Source organism: Macaca nemestrina, chromosome 11, assembly GCF_043159975.1.
Source record: "Macaca nemestrina isolate mMacNem1 chromosome 11, mMacNem.hap1, whole genome shotgun sequence".
Taxonomy (NCBI): domain Eukaryota; kingdom Metazoa; phylum Chordata; class Mammalia; order Primates; family Cercopithecidae; genus Macaca; species Macaca nemestrina.
Genome location: NC_092135.1, coordinates 38,731,142 through 38,749,779, shown reverse-complemented (window position 1 = coordinate 38,749,779; position 18,638 = coordinate 38,731,142). Strand labels below are relative to the sequence as shown.

The window sequence follows — 18,638 nt, the reverse complement described above, 5'->3', positions numbered from 1 at the left end:
GTACTCTGTTTATTCTTCCCTCCCCCTTACCTTCTGGAAGCTGCTTATCTTTTTACTGTCTCCGTGGTTTTGCCTTTTCTAGAGTGTCATGTCATTGAAATCACATAGTATGTAGACTTGCCATATTGTCTTCTTTCACCTTGTAATATGCATTTGAGTTTTCTCCATGTCTTTTCATAGCTTGGTAGTAGATTTATTTAAGCTTTGAATAATATTTCATTGTACCACAATTTTTTAATCTGTTCACCCACTGAAGGACATCTTTGTTTCCAAATTCTGGCAATTATGAATAAAACAGTTATAAATATGTACATGCAGGTTTTTGAGTGGACATAAATTGTTAATTCATTTGGGTAAAGACCAAGGAGTCCATTTGCAGGATAGTAGGGTCAGAGTATGTTCAGTATTTGTAAGCAATAGCTTCATTGTCTTTCAAAGTGGCTGTACCATTTTGCCTTCATTCACTTGTGATGAATGAAAGTTTCTGTTGCTCTATATCCTTGTACACCTTTAGTGTTGCCACTGTTCCAGATTTTCATCCCTCTGATAGGTGTACAGTTGTATCTCATTATTGTTTTAATTTGCATTTTCTTAATGATATATTATTTTGAGTATCTTTTCAAATGTTCATTTGCCATGAAATTGCTTTTAATAGATAAATGTTGCAAATAACCTAAATAGGACAAAATAGGGCACTAGGTGCTAATATGATATTTCTGTATAGTAGAATGCCTTACAGATTTGGAAGTCATTATAATGCACTGACATGAACACTTCTCTGTGATTACATGTTGAGTGAAAGTGAAGGAGTGCAAGAGTGGGCATAGCATGTAATATTGTTTAAGTGAAAAGAAAGTAAAAGTGTATTCTCTGTATAACAAAAACATTTCTGGAAGAATTCACAAGAAAACTATTGTCATTGTTTGTCTCTAAGTATGGGGGAAAAGTGGCTAGGAAGAATGACTGAGAAGATATCATAACTTTTAGTGTGTCCTTTTTTGATTGACTACCTTTTCAAAAGTTGTGATAGTTTGGTGCTGACTCATCTACCTTCCACTCTAGATTCCACTGGAATAAGCAACATACATTTTGAAATCATGTTCCAGAGTAGTGTTATTAGTTAAGGACAAGTGATCTTTAGCAGAAGAATGTAACAGAACTGACTGGCACACATGTGGATTTAACTTTGACAGTAGCATCATACTCTGTTCTGATCTGCTGTGTAATGAAAATTCTCTGTGGGCTTCTGTGAATGGCAAAACATTATTCTTGTCTATTTTTGGATTGTTTTGTTTTCTTTCCCCTATTGTTGTATCAGTGAATACAGAATAAAATGATGAATTTAATCATTGTGGAAAACCAATCTGGATTATTAGAACCGAAAATATCCCATAATGGTATAGTGATTTCGTTAGAATTATACGATGGGTTCTATATGAAACATTTCTAAACACAGCTCTTTTTTTTCTTTCTGGAACCAGCCCTATGGAATACTTCTGATTATTTCTGATGAAAATAATATGGCAAGCTGTTCGTTGTTTATGTGCCAGAAAACTAATAAAATATTTTGCATTTTTCTTTTTATGAGCCTCCTGTATTTTTCCTTGATTCCTCCCAGTGACAGTTTTTTTGTTGTTGTTGTTTTGTTTTTTTTGAGACAGAGTCTCACTCTGTTGCCCAGGCTGGAGTGCAGTGGTGAGATCTCAGCTCACTGCAAGCTCTGCCTCCTGGGTTCGTGCCACTCTCCTGCCTCAGCCTCCTGAGTAGCTGGGACTACAGGCGCCCACCACCTTGCCCAGCTAATTTTTTGTATTTTTGGTAGAGACTGGTTTCACCATGTTAGCCAGGATGGTCTCTATCTCCTGACCTCATGAGCTGAAAGTTTTAAACCTTTTGCTGTATGCCTACTCTTCTTGTTTCCCTTCAGTCCTGACTATAAAGAAGAATAAACAATGCTCCTTTTTGTCCAGGAGGGCTCTTTTTTAGATTTATGTATGTATGTATGTATGTATGTATGTATGTATGTATGTATGTATTTGTTTATTTAGAGACAGAGTCTTGCTCTGTTGCCCAGGTTGGGGTGCAGTAGCATGACCTCAGCTCACTGCAGCCTCCACCCCCCCAGGTTCAAGCAATACCTGCCTCGGCCTCCTGAGTAGCTGGGATTATAGGCATGCATCACCACACCTGACTACATTTTTGTTTTGTTTTTTTTTTAAAGTAGAGATGGGGTTTCACCATGTTGGCCAGGCTGGTCTCAAACTCCTTACCTCAAGTGATTCACCCACCTCGGCTTCCCAAAGTGCTGGGATTACAGGTGTGAGCCACCACCCCAGCCCCTTCTTTAGATATTTATCCTGTGACCTCCTAATCCTTGTGGGACCTTGGTCACTTTTCTTGCTTGGTCTTCCATTTCTTTCTCCAGACTAATTTTTCTTTCTCGATGTAACTATATTTAGTCCAATAACCTGAAAAGCATTTCTTTGATTTTATTACCTTTTCCCTTTCTTCTTCACTTCATTAAATCACCTGATGTAAGTACCTAGATGCCTTACGTATCACTAATACCTTCACCGTTTGCAATCTAACATCCAGTCGCTTCCCTTGATAGAAATGGCTGTTTCGATGGTCACCAGGAATAATTTCTCAGTTTATGCTCTTCTGTGTTTTGAGTCCTACTCTGCCATTCAGTATCTGCATGAGTGCAAATAAGTTACTAAACCTCTCTACATTACTGTTTTCTGTTCAGTAAAATAGATAAGATAATAATAACTGGTAGAATGTACAAAGAGTGTCTAGAGCACAGTACAAGCTTAATGAACGACACTTTTCACTACTAGTACTGCACCTCGGCTTCTTTCTTTGCCACACTTTACCCTGCTGTATGTCCTCCCTTTTAATATTTTCTTATGAATTCTTATATTGGATTGTTATCTTTAGCCACATGACATTTAGACTCCTCTTTGTATTTCACTTTCCCTTGCCTGTTTTCTCTGCCTATCCCTTATATTTAATTTAAAAATATACTTGTTGAGCACATAATATGTGTCCAGCATTGCAGATATTTTTCTCTTAATTAATCTGTTTTGCTTCTTCTCATCTTTCTGCAAGATCTTCATAGCAATCTCTTCTGTCCCCAGTTTTAACTGTCACCTCTAGGACTCCAAAATTTCTGCCACTGATATTTACTCCCTGCTTCCAATCAATTTTTTTCCCAATGCAATGCTGAACATTCTACTTTCTCTTCAAAGTCAGAGATGAGTAAGAATTTCTCATTTCCGTTAGAATATTTAATCCCCTGTACACTCAGATTTAAAGCAGAAAGAACCCTTTGACACTTTGACACTTCTAACTTGAAATCATTTTCCAAGTCCTACTCCTACTGAGGTTACTTCTGCAGTATCTCCAACATCACCTGTTCCATTCTCTACTCACATCTCATAATCTAAGGTTAAGCTTTCATTATCTCTCTCTCAGATCTTTGTGTGGCTGATTGTGTTTTTCCCTGATAGTCATTAGCTTCAATCCACACTACCTGCAGTTTTGGATTTCTCTTACCTCTCAATATGTGACCTAAGCACACACTTTAAAAAAAATCTTTCAATCATTCAAGTTTGCTGAATCTTATAGACAGTCTCCATTGCTAATTCAAAAAGTGTCTCAATTTTCTTAACTATAATCAGATTAAGAAACACTTCTTGAATTAAGGGCCCCAAACTGCTTCATCATTGCTTTCTGAACAGGTCCCACTCTTTCCTGCTTTTATACCTTTAGGTAAGACTTTCATCTTTTGTGTGAATTCGATTAAACAAATAAGGTTGAATATTCAGCATATAAAACTGCATATGTTCAAAATTACCCCCTGAAAATCACCCATTAAACTTATTATACATGGTTTTGTGTATATAGCTCTGAGGATAATTTGTACCTATAACTATATTATAAACAAGGTAATGTTTAGCATAAAATAAAAAGCAAATGTAAAAACTAGAATTTTATAATGAATTCACTTAGAGGTGGAACAAAGATCAGCATAAGAAAGAACTGATTCTTTTCTAATATCTATGCCCTAACACATTCCTATTGAGTAGCAGGAATAATCACTTTGCTATTACATTTTTATTTCTTTCACCTGTTCTGTTTACTTGCTTTTGATTTTGCGTGGGGTATATGTTCGAATGTTAAGACTGTACGCATTAGGCAACTGTCTATATTAAATGCTTTTTTCTTTATATAAAATTTTCTACCATCCTTCCAAACATTGTTCAGAAGAATAGCTTGGTAAAACTTGTTTCTCATCCTTCCAATCATACATATGTTCCACCTCCTTGAAAATGCACAGCATTCTCTGATGGTTATATGGCTTTCATCTCCTCCTATTTTATATGTTCAATATTAGAACATTTGTCATTACTACAGTTATTGCTCCACAAGATCAGGAATTTGTCTTCCCCATCTTTCTACACTCTTCAGTAGCAAATCAAGCATATAATACTCAAAAAATATTTGCCAAATTGAATTGAAACCAAACACTGTTAGAGAAATAAATATGTAGGTAACACTAAAAGTTAGTAGTATAAACATTTTTTAAAAGATTAGTTTATAGACGAGTGTTCAATGAGGCATTATAATAATATAATTTCAAGTAAATCCATTTAGACTTTCTCAAAGATTCACTTCATGTTAATATTAGTATCTTAATATAAACTGCCAGTCATATCCCAGAACAGAAATTATCCTATTGTAGCATGTGCTGTCTTTTTATTAAACTAAAAACAAGTTAGTTTACAAAAAGATAGATCTATTTCAGAACATGGTCAAGAGTTTAACACAAAAAAGAGAAACTCTAGAAGAGATTGTATCAATTTATTTTGGAAAACCAGCTTGTTTTCTACAATCATAAAAACTTAAGTTTTTCTATACCTGTTGACTTTGTAGTTATGTTTAACCAAATTTCTGGGTTTGGGGGATTTTTTTTTTTAATTGTTGTTGTTGTTACTTATCCATACTTATTTTCTTTTCTCAAAGGACAAAACCACAGTTACCAAAATAGAGTCTTTGACATGTAGTTATCAAGTTGAAAACATCGTTATAAATAAATGAGAAAATATTTTGTAGAGCTCAACTTCATACTAATTATCTAATATGGTTTTCAGCATCTTCTAAAAATGAATTAGTAAACACAATGATTTACTTGATTACTTCAATTACTCATGCACGTTTAAAAAACTTTAAAGATTTTTGGATATTCTATCTATTGGATACGTATTTCTATAATATGTTTTACTATTAATAACTAGTTATTTCTTATATATAAGGAAGGGAGCTTAAGCAAAGAAATCTGTGATCTTTGGTCATCAAGATTTTGTTTCCAACGACTTGATTAGGTACTTGATTAGGCAAGGATTTATCTTGATACGAATCAGGCAAAAATCAATATGTTTAAAGTATTTTCACTGAGGCCATTGGCTTTTGGGTTTTACCTAATTCATGTTCATGAGTTAGAAATTCATTAAACTTATCATACCTGGTTCGCCTTCTTGTCTACTTTTTGGTAAGAACTAAAACCAAACATAAACAGGGAGAAGCAATTAAGCTTCAAACAGCCCCTGAAAAATCAATAGGAAGAGGGGGGCTGTTTAAGCTTGTACAATTCATTTAAACTATGTATTCATATTTATTCATATCTCTGGTGACATTATTTCTTTTAAAGTTTTACAGTCATCTGAATATTATTTTTGTTTACCTTTTCCAAGCAGTATTTATATCAGGGATGGCAAATAGCTTTACTGCTATTCTTACTCTAAAAGATTGATAGTGATTTATAGATGTATCTGTTGAAACAATTCTAAGGTCATTTTGGAGTCAGTGGTTGGGAATGCCATCATGGATTGGTGATGTGTCGGGGGGAAAAACAACAACAACAACAAAAACCAAAGGAAGTTGCATTTTGATAAACCAAACTAAAAATTAGAATTTGTATATTCTTGAACTCGAACTCTTGCAAATGACTTCATACAATTTAATGCTTAAGTATATAGAATGTCATATTTTCGACTGATATATTATGCATTGATCTTTTCTTTCTAACTAGGTTATAAGCCCCTTGGTTACAGGGATCAGGCTTTATGCTTTCTTATATTTCTGAAAGCCCTTAGGAAAGGGTAAGGCACAGAGTAACTTCAACATATAATTTTTATGAGAAGGCTGTTGAATCAGGCTTAATTGCATATGTGTATACCTAATCTTTTTTTTTTAAAGGAGCCAATATATTTTGGAAAAGTTACGCAAGTATATGGTATAAGAAAAATAAAGCAGCGTAAGAGTATTCCATGAAAAGTTCATCTCCCTCCTACAATGGGTTTCCAGTAACTAATTCTTTCCAGAGGCAACCAATTTAAACTATTTCTTGTGTATCCCTCCAGAAAGAATTCAAATACAAAGTCTATTCATGTACTTAAAGTGATAAATGTATGGAAATATAGTCATAGATATTGATAAATAGCTAACTCCCTTTCAACACATCAGAAAGCCTATATACACTGAGTTCTATGCCTTTTAAAATTAATTAACCTTGAAAATTAGTTTTCATTCACTTATGTAGATTGACACATTCTTCTTCATTCAAGCATATACCTTTTATGTATGGATGCATTGTAATTGATGTCACCAGGCTTGCAGTAATTATTTAAATTGTTACTTTCCTTTCCCTAATATATACAAAACAGCAGTAGATATCCTAGCATCTTTGTGCATTTGTGCAAATATATTTATGAAAACATTTTCTAAAATTAGAATTACTGTGGTGATGAGTTGACAGATGTTTCATTTGCTGGATTTCTTGACATTGCCCTGGAGAGAGATTATCACAATTTTCAACATTTGTGCTGCTTTTTACATCCTTGTCAGATCAGTTTTGCATTATCCAACTTTTTGATATTGATCTAATAGAGTAGGAAGGATGTCAACTGGTTATTTTAGTTTACCTTTTTTAATTGAAAGGGATATTGAATATCTTATGTTTGTGAACCGTTACTATTTCTTTATGAATCTTGCAGTTGGCTTGATTGTTATCTTATTGATTTAAAAGAACCCTTGTGTGTTTAAAAAATATGCTTTTTGTCATATAATGAAATATTTTTTAAAATAGGATGAAATATTTTTCTGGCTTATTGACTGTCCACTGACTTTGTCTATGGAGTTTATTGTTGCAATATGGAATAAAATATGTTTATAAAATTCAGCTAACGTTTGTATTTTTATTCTTATTTTTAAATGATTACCTCTTTGATATATCTAGAATATATTATAGCATAAGAAGCCAAGTAGAGATTCAGCTTTATTGTTTATCCTCCAGATTGGCTAATGAGGTGATACTGCATCATTAATTTTGTTCTCTGCTATTTAAATTGCCAACTTTTTCATATATAAAAGCCATATGCATAGATAGACCTATTTCTAATGTCTCTGTGCTCTTTAATTATTAGTATCTTTATTGATATTCATTTGCAAAAAGTATTTTAACTACTATTACCTTAAACGACTTCTAAATAGTTGGAATATATACAATTTCTACTCCTTAACATTCCTCTTTTTTTTTGGTAAGATTCTGAACGATTTTTCTAGTTTTATTTTTTAATTTAAAATAAGCTTGGAGGGTTTCATTAATATGGTTACTATTTTGAAAGGATTGTTTAAATTAAGAGAAAATTATTATCTTTACTAATCCAAGACCAAATAATATCTTTATTCAAGCCTTTTTATCAGATTCTTTGTAGAATTTTGGATTTGTCTAAATGTTATATAGTTCTTGTACATTTTAACTCAAAATACATTTTTATGATAAAATTTTAGTTGACCTTATCTTCTAGTATATGCTCTCTCTATATATGAAATATATTTTTCTGTTATTTTTGAAACTAGCTACCTATTTTTTGAATTCTCAGTTTATTTAATTTTAATTGATTTTATAATTATATGGTTATACTAACATGTAATGACACTGTTTTCTAATGTTATAACTCATTTCTAATATTATACCTCATTTCTTTCTATTACCTAATTGTGCTAGGTAGTATTTACAGAACAACATTGGTTTTATTTATGATGTTAATACAAAAGTTTATAATGTTTCTCCATTTATATCAAATCTAGTGAAGTATCTGCCAATTCTTATTTTAAGAGTATTTTTATCAATGTTGAATATCTTCAAATGTATTTTAGTTATGGAACTGATTATATTTTTTTTATTTGACATAGTAATGTAAATAATTATTGGCCGGGCTCGGTGGCTCAAGCCTGTAATCCCAGCACTTTGGGAGGCCGAGACGGACGGATCACGAGGTCAGGAGATCGAGACCAGCCTGGCTAACATGGTGAAACCCCGTCTCTACTAAAAAAATACAAAAAACTAGCCGGGCGAGGTGGCGGGCGTCTGTAGTCCCAGCTACTCGGGAGGCTGAGGCAGGAGAATGGCGTAAACCCGGGAGGCGGAGCTTGCAGTGAGCTGAGATCCGGCCACTGCACTCCAGCCTGGGAGACACAGCGAGACTCCGTCTCAAAAAAAAAAAAATAAAAATAAATAAATAAATAAATAAATAAATAAATAAAAATTAAAAAAATTATTAATATATTTTTATAAATAAAACATTTTTGCATATATATTTTAATTATTTTAAAATTTGTTTGCCTGTAAGACTTAAGAAGACATTTAAATACATAAATGGCTTTTGGATATATACAATGTAATATTTTCCATTTCGCTTGTATTTGCCCCACTTATTTTTATAAGATGCCAGTATATAGTCAGTCAATAACTAGTATTATCTTTAGGTACATTTAAAAAAAATTTTATTGCACCTGAACATTCCATAATCTAGAAAAGATAATTAATAAGAAGTCAGTAAAAGCCAACTTCAAAAGGAGGAATAATTTGCAGTGAAACATTTACATAGACAACAATGCCAGGCACGGTGGCTCATGCCTGTAATCCCGGTATTTTGGGAGGTCGAAGTGGTGGATCACCTGAGGTAAGGAGTTTGAGATCAGCCTGACCGACATGGTAAAACCCCATCTCTACTAAAAATACAAAATTAGCCAGGCATGGTGGCACATGCCTGTAATCCCAGCTACTTGGGAGGCCGAGGCAGGAGAATTGCTGGAACCCGGGAGGCAGAGGTTGCAGTGAATGGAGATCGCACCATTGCACTCTAGCCTGGACAGCAAGAGCAAAACTCCATCACAAAACAAAACAAAACAAAACAAAATGGTAACAATGAACACTGATCTCTTTGTGTTTCACACTGTTACTCTTGAATCATGCTGGTTAAACAATAATTATTTTCTTTTTTTCTTCTAAAAACAAAAAATGCTATAAATTCTGTCTATATATATATATATATATATATATATATATATATATATATATTTAAATAGAGCAGAGCAATGACTTGAAACTAAAGAAAATATCAAAGCTCAAACACTGAGAGCACTTTAAGACCAGGAGAAGAAATATTCAGATGCCGTCATGAAAATAAACTGTCAAATAATAAGCAAATAGATTTTGTTTTCTTTTGCAGAAGACAAGTAATTCTGCTGGTGACTGAAGACAATAATGGCTGCTCATTATCACAATGACCTAATCACAAAAATCAAACAGATGCTATTTCTGTTTTCTTAAGGGAGATGCATCAACAAAGCATGGGTGTGTGATGGAGACATTGATTGTGAAGATCAGTCAGATGAAGATGACTGTGACAGTTTCTTGTGTGGACCACCCAAATATCCTTGTGCTAATGACACCTCAGTCTGCCTGCAGCCAGAGAAACTCTGCAATGGGAAAAAGGATTGTCCTGATGGCTCTGATGAAGGCGATCTCTGTGGTACTGCATGTTTAATTGCACTGGCTTCTCCATGAAAACTACCTTTTAGGCCGGGCGCGGTGGCTCAAGCCTGTAATCCCAGCACTTTGGGAGGCCGAGGCGGGTGGATCACGAGGTCAGGAGATCGAGACTATCCTGGCTAACATGGTGAAACCCCGTCTCTACTAAAAATACAAAAAACTAGCCGGGCGTGGTGGCGGGCGCCTGTAGTCTCAGCTACTTGGGAGGCTGAGGCGGGAGAATGGCGTGAACCCGGGAGGCGGAGCTTGCAGTGAGCTGAGATCCGGCCACTGCACTCCAGCCTGGGAGACACAGCGAGACTCCGTCTCAAAAAAAAAAAAAAAAAAAAAAGAAAACTACCTTTTAGTTCACTTGCTATTACTTAATATAGTAGCATTCATTCCTTTCTTTCCCTTTAAATGTAGCTTTTGGCACTGAACCTTATCTACATTTTTCAGACACTCTAAAGCTGCAGTAAAAGTCTTAAATGTGATGAGAAATTTCTGAAAATAAGACAGGAAAAGCTAGCCTATATTGAAGTCACTTAACTGAAGAGCTGTATTCATCATTTAGATCTCTGGATGGCCAATGATGTTCCCCTAGTTGAACTGATTATTTGTTAAATGAGTCACTCAGAACAAGGAAAACTTGTTATTCCTCATCTGTGGGATAGAGCTTACCACCACCCTACATATTTTGATAAGCCTTCTAATCATTACAATAGAAACTGATTTTTAGGAAGGGGAAGAGACTGGGTAATAAAACCAATTGGATATTACCAAATTTAATATAATTTTCCTGCAAGTTTTTAGTCTTCATACAACAGCTTTCTTTAATATGCCTTATCTAGTTAAAATAATTTCAATGAGCTTTGAAATCATGTCGACTAGCAATCTTTCTTACCAACCAGCACATACAAAAGAAAATTACATTTCCTTCTCTTTTGGGAGATCAGAGATTTAGTAAAGAGATTTTTTTAAAGTGTTTTCTAGATAATACTGAAGGTGACATCAATAGATAATGAAGAACAGTTTACAGAATGATAAGAACAATAATGAGATGACTTGAGGCTGTGAGGAAATGACTTTAGGAAATAATGAAGCTGACTGATTGAAAGTAGGAAAGACAACTACATTGAAGCCTAAAGTTATATTTTGACCTCAAATTAGCATTAATAGCATACTGAATGATATAAAAAAGGATGATTTTTTAACATATGTGGGAAAATGTCTTTTTTTAAGTCATGATTTTATAAAATAACCTTGAAACAGTGAATGCACCAGTCTTCATTCGATTAGGCTAAAATTATACAAAACAATTCAGCCAAAAAAAAAAAAAAAAAAAAAACAAAAAACAAAAAACAAAAACTAAAATTGAGCAACAAAATTTATAAATAAAAGATGACAAACTTCGTTTTTCTGTATTCATTTCTTTCTTGCCCAGCTCATTCTTCATAGTGGTTGGTGAGAGGTTTGCTCATGAAGGTTGTAAATACAATTCTAAAAGAAATTATCAATACTCTTAAAAGAAAATATAATGTAATTATGGAAAAACTAGACTTCAACAAGCTTAAATTCTTTTCTCCAATTAAGTCATTTGAGTAGGTGACTTAATTTCTTAAAATCTTGATTTTCTTATAATTAAAATAGAGGCAATGGTTATCTATCAGATAATCATGGTAATAATGCCTGATGCCCTACTGTTATTGAAAAATATTAGTACTTTTCTACCTTTTCCCCATCCTTCAAGTTAAAGAAATAAAAGGCAAAAGACAGAAAGTACACCCATTGAGAGAAATGAAGACAATGATAAGAAAACTCAACCTTATTTTCCTATTCTTCACTTTCCAAATTAGGAAAGTAAAAGAGTAATGAGGGAATTTCCTCTTAATTCATTTCTTTGTCTACTTCAGAATTGAAAACCACTTCTTATCTAGCCATATGGTCATTACTTCAAGAGCTTTGCCCAAACATTTCAAAATATTATAGAGACTGAAATAGATTATAAGGAGGAATCTGGTGTGGAAGTACCAGAAGAGGTAAAAAGACAATTTTATCATGATTGCAGCATTGTGTCATATTGAACTACACACCCCACTCTTTCAGAGGTGAAGTCATGAAGAGTTAGAACAATGAAAACAGAAAGCAAATACTGGCCAAAAGATTAAACTGCCTTTTCCATGGTTATATGCAATGTATATAAGGAAAAGGAGAACCCAAGAATGTAAATCTTCTAATTCTAGTTAACAGATTTTTTTTTTAGGGAAATTTTTAAATACTTTCAAAAGAAAAAGGATTTGCACTTAAGAAACAAACGAAAATAGACTTTAATTACTCTAAAATGGAGTTATATTGATCCTTGTTGTAATAATATGTCAAAGATAAAGCCAGATGCTAACTAGTAAAACAGTAAGTAAAGATTTTATTCATTAGTAACTCTTGTGATAGAGAGTCCACTGTGAACTGAGCTCAACTTAATGAAACTAAAGACTGGAAACTTTTTGAAGGTTGGGGTGTGCTAAGGAAAAGCCACTAAGCAGGTTAAGGGGGCTGCTCCACAAGATTATGCCACCTGGGTTTGATAATTAGTGCTTAACTGGAGGGGAAAACAGACTTCTCTCATCTTTGTGACAAGAGGCAGTGGCGGCAAGTGAGAGTAAGACACCCACTGGGCTGGGAGGGAGAATGAGACTCAGTGTTACCTTCTTAGGTGTTTGCACTTCAAAAAGAAAGCTCTCGGCTCCTTAGAAGGCAGTTCTGGGTAGTAGAAGATTTACATCTCAAAAAGGCACACAAAGGATTTATAATTGCAAGCTTTCTAAAGTAACTGCTCTAAGAGGAGGTTCAGGACATATTTGCCTATTATCATGAACTTTCTCAGGCAGGCAATTTAATGTGGGGGCTGGGGTCATTCGAGGGACATACATTTAAACTGTTGGACAAATGCTAGTGATTGTTCAAGTCTCTCAGTATGTATTTTGGCCCAGGGGCATGGGGGTGGGGGGTGCGGTGGAGGTGAGGGCAGCAGGATGAAATTGTTTCTGCTGAGAGTCTGCAGTTTTTATTGGCCAAGGCTGAGGTCTAGCCAAGAAGAGGACTTAGAGGATCCTGACTAGTGTTTGGTCAAGAAGTCTTTGTCAGGTAATAAAAAAATTTAGAAAAAGTTGCAGGATTCATGACAGGTTTAGGGCTAAGTAAGAATTAACAGGTTCTAATTATGCAAATATTGGCGTTAAATTTATATATTCAATTTCAGATTTCAATGTGAATTTCATTTAACCTAAAATCTGTGACTTCATTCCACAGATAGTAATAGAAAGAGACACTTTGGTACTGAGAAAACAGTGACATTTGAAATAAGCTAAAAGCATTGTAACAATTTTTTTTTTTTTAAACCTCCTGGGCACAATGACATTTCTTTACAGTTATTTTCTGGGAAAAGAATGCCAATTGAACTAAAATGGGGCAAATACTTTGAAATGACTGCTGTTTTGAAATGCTTTTGATTATGGATGAGAAACATATTTGGAGGAACCAAGAGCTGAACCTGTTTTTTTCTTCAAAATAATACGAAACTTGAATTGCTAGAGAAAATAGTTAATATAATCATTTTCCTTTTCTTATTACTGTAGCTTCATTGATGGTGACGTTATATGAAGAAGAGTTGACTCATACAGAGCTTTTAAAATGTAGATATGTTTTTAAAAGCCTTACATTTCAGGCCAATTTTTGTACTAGATACATTTTCATAGACAATCAGAAATATTTGCATTATATAAATAAATATTACTGCAATTTACCAATTATTAGACAATAGTCTTTTTAGTATATCTCAAAACATACACAATTCAATACGGTTTGAAATCCACTTGAAAATATTTTTAAAGCCAAGAAAGACAAAGCTTCTTTCAGCCTTATTACTATGTATCTAATGGTACACAGTGGTAGGTAATGGTGTGGTTTCAAAGACAGTTATCTGCCATTTTCTTTAAGGTTATAAGAGTGTCATATTGAAATTTTCTCAAATAGACAATTCTGACTAAAATGTAGGATAATGTGTGCTTTTATGCAATTTTTCGACTTTAAAAAATTCATCAAATTTTTTTTTTTTTTTTTTTTTTGAGACGGAGTCTCGTTCTGTCGCCCAGGCTGGAGTGCAGTGGCCGGATCTCAGCTCACTGCAAGCTCCGCCTCCCGGGTTCACGCCATTCTCCTGCCTCAGCCTCCCGAGTAGCTGGGACTACAGGCGCCCGCCACCGCGCCCGGCTAGTTTTTTGTATTTTTTAGTAGAGACGGGGTTTCACCGTGTTAGGCAGGATGGTCTCGATCTCCTGACCTCGTGATCCGCCCGTCTCGGCCTCCCAAAGTGCTGGGATTACAGGCTTGAGCCACCGCGCCCGGCCTTCATCAAATATTTTTAACTCGTTACTCAATGTTAGGTATACACTGGTAAACAGAAGAGATATTTTCTGTACCCTCATGGAGCTTACAATTTGGTGATGAAGTAGAATAATAAATAAATATATTTAAAGGACAGCTGTATATTTAAATGCTGTTTAAAAAGCTAATCTTTTTTACAAACTAATCATATTATCTATATAATCAATCGTATTTTCTGTGTAATCAATACTATTGCTCATTATTTCAGCCAAAATACCAGGACAACTTTTTTTTTCTTTTTAGTGTTTTGCTTATGATGTCTCCATGGCGTCATTGAATGAATCCTACTAACCAATATGTGGGGCACAATATACAATTCACTTAAAAATAAATGCCCACAGCCAGTAAAGGATAAAAAGTAATCCGTTCTACATTATAACTCCAAAATAGACTGTACAAGTGTTGCAAAAGATGCATAGACATTATGTCTATATATTCATATATGTGTATATGGATATACTTGTTCATTTATTAACATCAAGATATGTCTAATATTCAGATCATCATGGTATATACATCTTTTTTGGAAGACCTCTACAAATGATTTTGCACAGCTGCTAAAAGGCTCAGCATAATCTTTCCAGTTGTGATAGAAACACTGAGCTCACTTTACATTTCTGGGGTAAAGCAAACTATACTCCCAAGTTTTATAGAAATGAAAATCTTCCATTTACAATTTCTATCATATAGAATTAAATTTGGCCTTTGGATGAATTCTATCATCTTTTCTATACCAATCCCTGAAGAAAAAATAAGCCAAAGAGGGCTTTCTTATCTTCGTTTGTAGGCTAATTGTAGGCTTAGAGAATTGAGTTCAATGATTAGTATTTAACTGAGGAAAGCAATTGATAAGACCTATAATCTGTCCCTCTAGATGAATGTTCGCTGAACAATGGAGGCTGTAGCAACCACTGTTCTGTTGTTCCTGGAAGGGGAATTGTCTGTTCCTGCCCTGAAGGACTTCAACTCAACAAAGACAATAAAACATGTGAAATTGTGGATTACTGTAGCAACCATCTAAAGTGCAGCCAAGTGTGTGAGCAGCACAAGCACACAGTTAAGTGCTCATGTTATGAAGGTTGGAAGCTGGATGTAGATGGTGAAAGTTGTACAAGTGTTGGTAAGTAACTGTTTTGTGTGTGTTGCTATATTTAAGGATATATCTTGAAAAAACCAAACCCCAAAACTGCTTCTGAAAATTAATAAAAGGATTCAACTCATTTTAGATAAAGCATTTAACGATTATGTATTACTTTAGACCTACTATAAAATTTCTGGAGAGATAATATAATAATCCTTACCTTTGCAATCCATTGAACTGTTACCATCAGATTATTTTTTTCCTGAAACATTGATTTTATTATCATATCCCAGATGGGCTTGTTTTTGTATATGCAAAAGCATTTGCTTTGTTTCTCTGTGTATGCTTTTTTAGGGGGTCCTACCCCACATTCCCTGTTGTTATTTCTACTGCTCTTGAAAATTTCTTGCTCTGGTTGTGTTTATCTTCTAACTGCTTATTTAAAACATTCTGCGGATTCTCTAGGTGGTTTTTCACAGTGGGAAAGGCAAAGGAAGGCTTTAGATTAGGATATTCAGACTCTAATTGTATAACTTATATTCATTCTGTATGTGACCCTAGGCAGGTTACATAATACTTTTGAGCCTCAGTTTTCTCATTTTTCAAGTAACATTGCCCATTTATAACCATTTCCTGCTTATAGCATGTTGTAAGAATAGTATGAAGGACTTGTTACTGTGCCACACAGCCACAGAGTGTTTAAAGAAGTGTCACTTTCCATCCACTTCTCTAGATTCTTAGTCTGAGTCCACAGGAAACTTAGAAGTCCATGGATAAAATTGAAGAGATTCAGAAACTTTGTTTGGGAAAATATTATAGCATTATTTTAACTTCTAACTGAAAGTTAGTATTTCTTTCCATTGTGAATGTATGCCACAGACCACCAAAGTCATTAGCAGCAACTATGAATTTGCTGATAGAATTAATAGACATATTCATATCCCATTATAGTTGCTGCACATATCTCAAAATATCACTTATGTTCAGGCTTTGCAACCCACTACTAATTCAGTAGTGGGACTCCTTGGACCCACTGCTGGATCTTATTATTGAATATACTAATAAAATCCTCTCTGTGGGGGAATATCTCCTCAACTTCTCCTGAGATAAAAAAGAATTAGAATAATAATTAAAATACTCTATCAAATGAAGTTTGAATTTCATGACATCAAAATAAATATTTAAGTAAATACATTTATTATATTCAAACTTTACTTAATTTCAATAACTGCATTTCAGTGTTTTCTCATCTATACTTTAAAAAAAACTTTGTTCTTACTGTTTTTGCACTTCTAAAAACTTTCTAGTATTTGCTAGCACAACAGGGTGACTATAGTAAAAAATAACTTAATTGTACATTTTAAAATAACTAAGAGTATAATTGGATTGTTTGTAACACAAGGATAAATGCTTGAGGTGATGGGTACCGTATTTACCCTGTGTGATTATCATATAATGCATGCCTAGATCACAATATTTCATGTAACTTGTCATAGGTAGTGACTAACTGGGGCCATTGACACAGGGGGTAAAGGAATTTACCAAGACAGTTGTAGGTAAAGAAAGGCAGATTTATTAGAGAAAGCACGAAAATACATTGCAAGGTTGCAACAGGCAGCACAGCAGAGACAGGGCTGTCTGCAAAGAGGCAGGGACTGGAAGAACATTTTATATGGTGGTGCTGGAGGGAGCTACTTGTGGAATGAGGTCATCGTGGCCACAGGACAAGGAGGTCGTTGTTTATGATGAGATTAGCCACCTGTCCGAAAGATTGTTCATTGTTCTTCCCCACCTGGAGCCCTCCCCAACGTGGAGCCCCTTTCATATTGTTGCTTTCTTATCTATCAGGCCTCCACATAACCTAGAAATATGCTACTATAACACCTACTATGTACTCACAAAAATACAAATTAAAAAAATTATTTAAAAAAAACACAACTTTCTGTGGAGTCCACGTGCTTCATCAGACTGCTAAGAACCCATACATTATGAACCTCTGTTCATTTTGTTTCTTCCACTTAGACTGTACTTTCCTCGCTTCATCTCCAGAAATCCTGGATATTCTTTGAGACGTACTCACTCAAGTCTTTTTTCATAAATCAAGTCTTCTTCCAGATATCCTTACTTTCCATTTATTTTTTCTTTCTATGTCTAGAATATATTGTTCTTGAATATGTCTGATCACATTTTTAATCGGCTGTTTTATATTCCTAGATATCTTCTTATTTCTTATCTTCACAATAAAATAATACAAACCTTGAGGTTAGAATTCAGGTCATAGACTTTTCTCTTGTGTTTTAAATAATATCCAGTCCACTTCTGGGAAAATAATATACAGTTAATAAATAAATATATTCTTTCAGATATTATTATATTATTTTAATCTTTTACTTTAAATTTTGTTTTGTTTTGTGATTATTTCTGTAGTAGTTTTCTTATGACCATTAAAATTTGAGTCCCACAGCATAAGTTTAGCAGATGTTTATTCTACACTTTCTTCTTCAATATTCTCACACAAAGTAATCAGCTTGAGAGGCTGAAAAGCAGCAATTTGTTGTGACGCTAATAGTCATTTCGTTCGTCTGTGTGTTTCAGATGAAAAAGCAATAGATCAAATATTGACCTCAGACACATTTGTGATCATATTTCACAGGAGAATTGGCTCCAGATGTCCAGATGTTTGTTTTGGATACACATAACAAAATGATTGAATGTCTTAGAGTGCTTATATATCATATGAAATAAATTACAACTTACGTTTAATGTTAGAGTAATTCAACATTCAAATACAGGTGACCAGAGACAGAGATAACTCACCTAATGGAATTGACCCCTCTGCCCTCAGCTCAGAATAGAACTGCAGGGGCAGAAAGGAGGTGTTTGCTTTCCTCCCCATTGTAAGGGTCGTAGATGACTCTCCTATAACAAAGACCGGTTAACGAGAGAAAATCATAGCAAATTTATTTGATCATAGTTTTTTGTTTTATTGTTTTAAAATATAGCAATTATTTATTGATAGATAATTTGATTAGTAGAGTTATAAATACAAAAAGGAGGAAAGATTACCAGAAAGAAGACATTATTTCTAACAAATCTTTAAGAAAATACTGATTATTAAAATGGCTTTTATCTTATAAGTATTGCATATACAGTTTTAGCTCCTCAGAGCCCTCTATCAATAAGTCGCCTGAAATAGTAAAAAATTTGCTACTGCAGCCTTGGGGAACATTTTTTAGT

General features: G+C 34.1%; 1 protein-coding gene across 4 annotated transcripts in view; it reads left to right on the top strand.

The window, feature by feature from the left end:
* Positions 1–18,638, top strand: part of LOC105492606 (LDL receptor related protein 1B) — a 1,932,714-nt gene that overhangs the window by 1,237,687 nt on the left and 676,389 nt on the right. For all 4 annotated transcript variants that reach the window (XR_011609732.1, XM_011759820.3, XM_011759819.3 and 1 more), the window contains exons 22-23: positions 9,681–9,881; positions 15,195–15,440. Coding sequence is in view for 3 of the 4 variants with exons in the window: in XM_011759820.3 (XP_011758122.2) it covers positions 9,681–9,881; positions 15,195–15,440 (447 nt within the window). In the remaining variant the exon portion in view is untranslated. The remainder of the gene's footprint in view (positions 1–9,680; positions 9,882–15,194; positions 15,441–18,638) is intronic.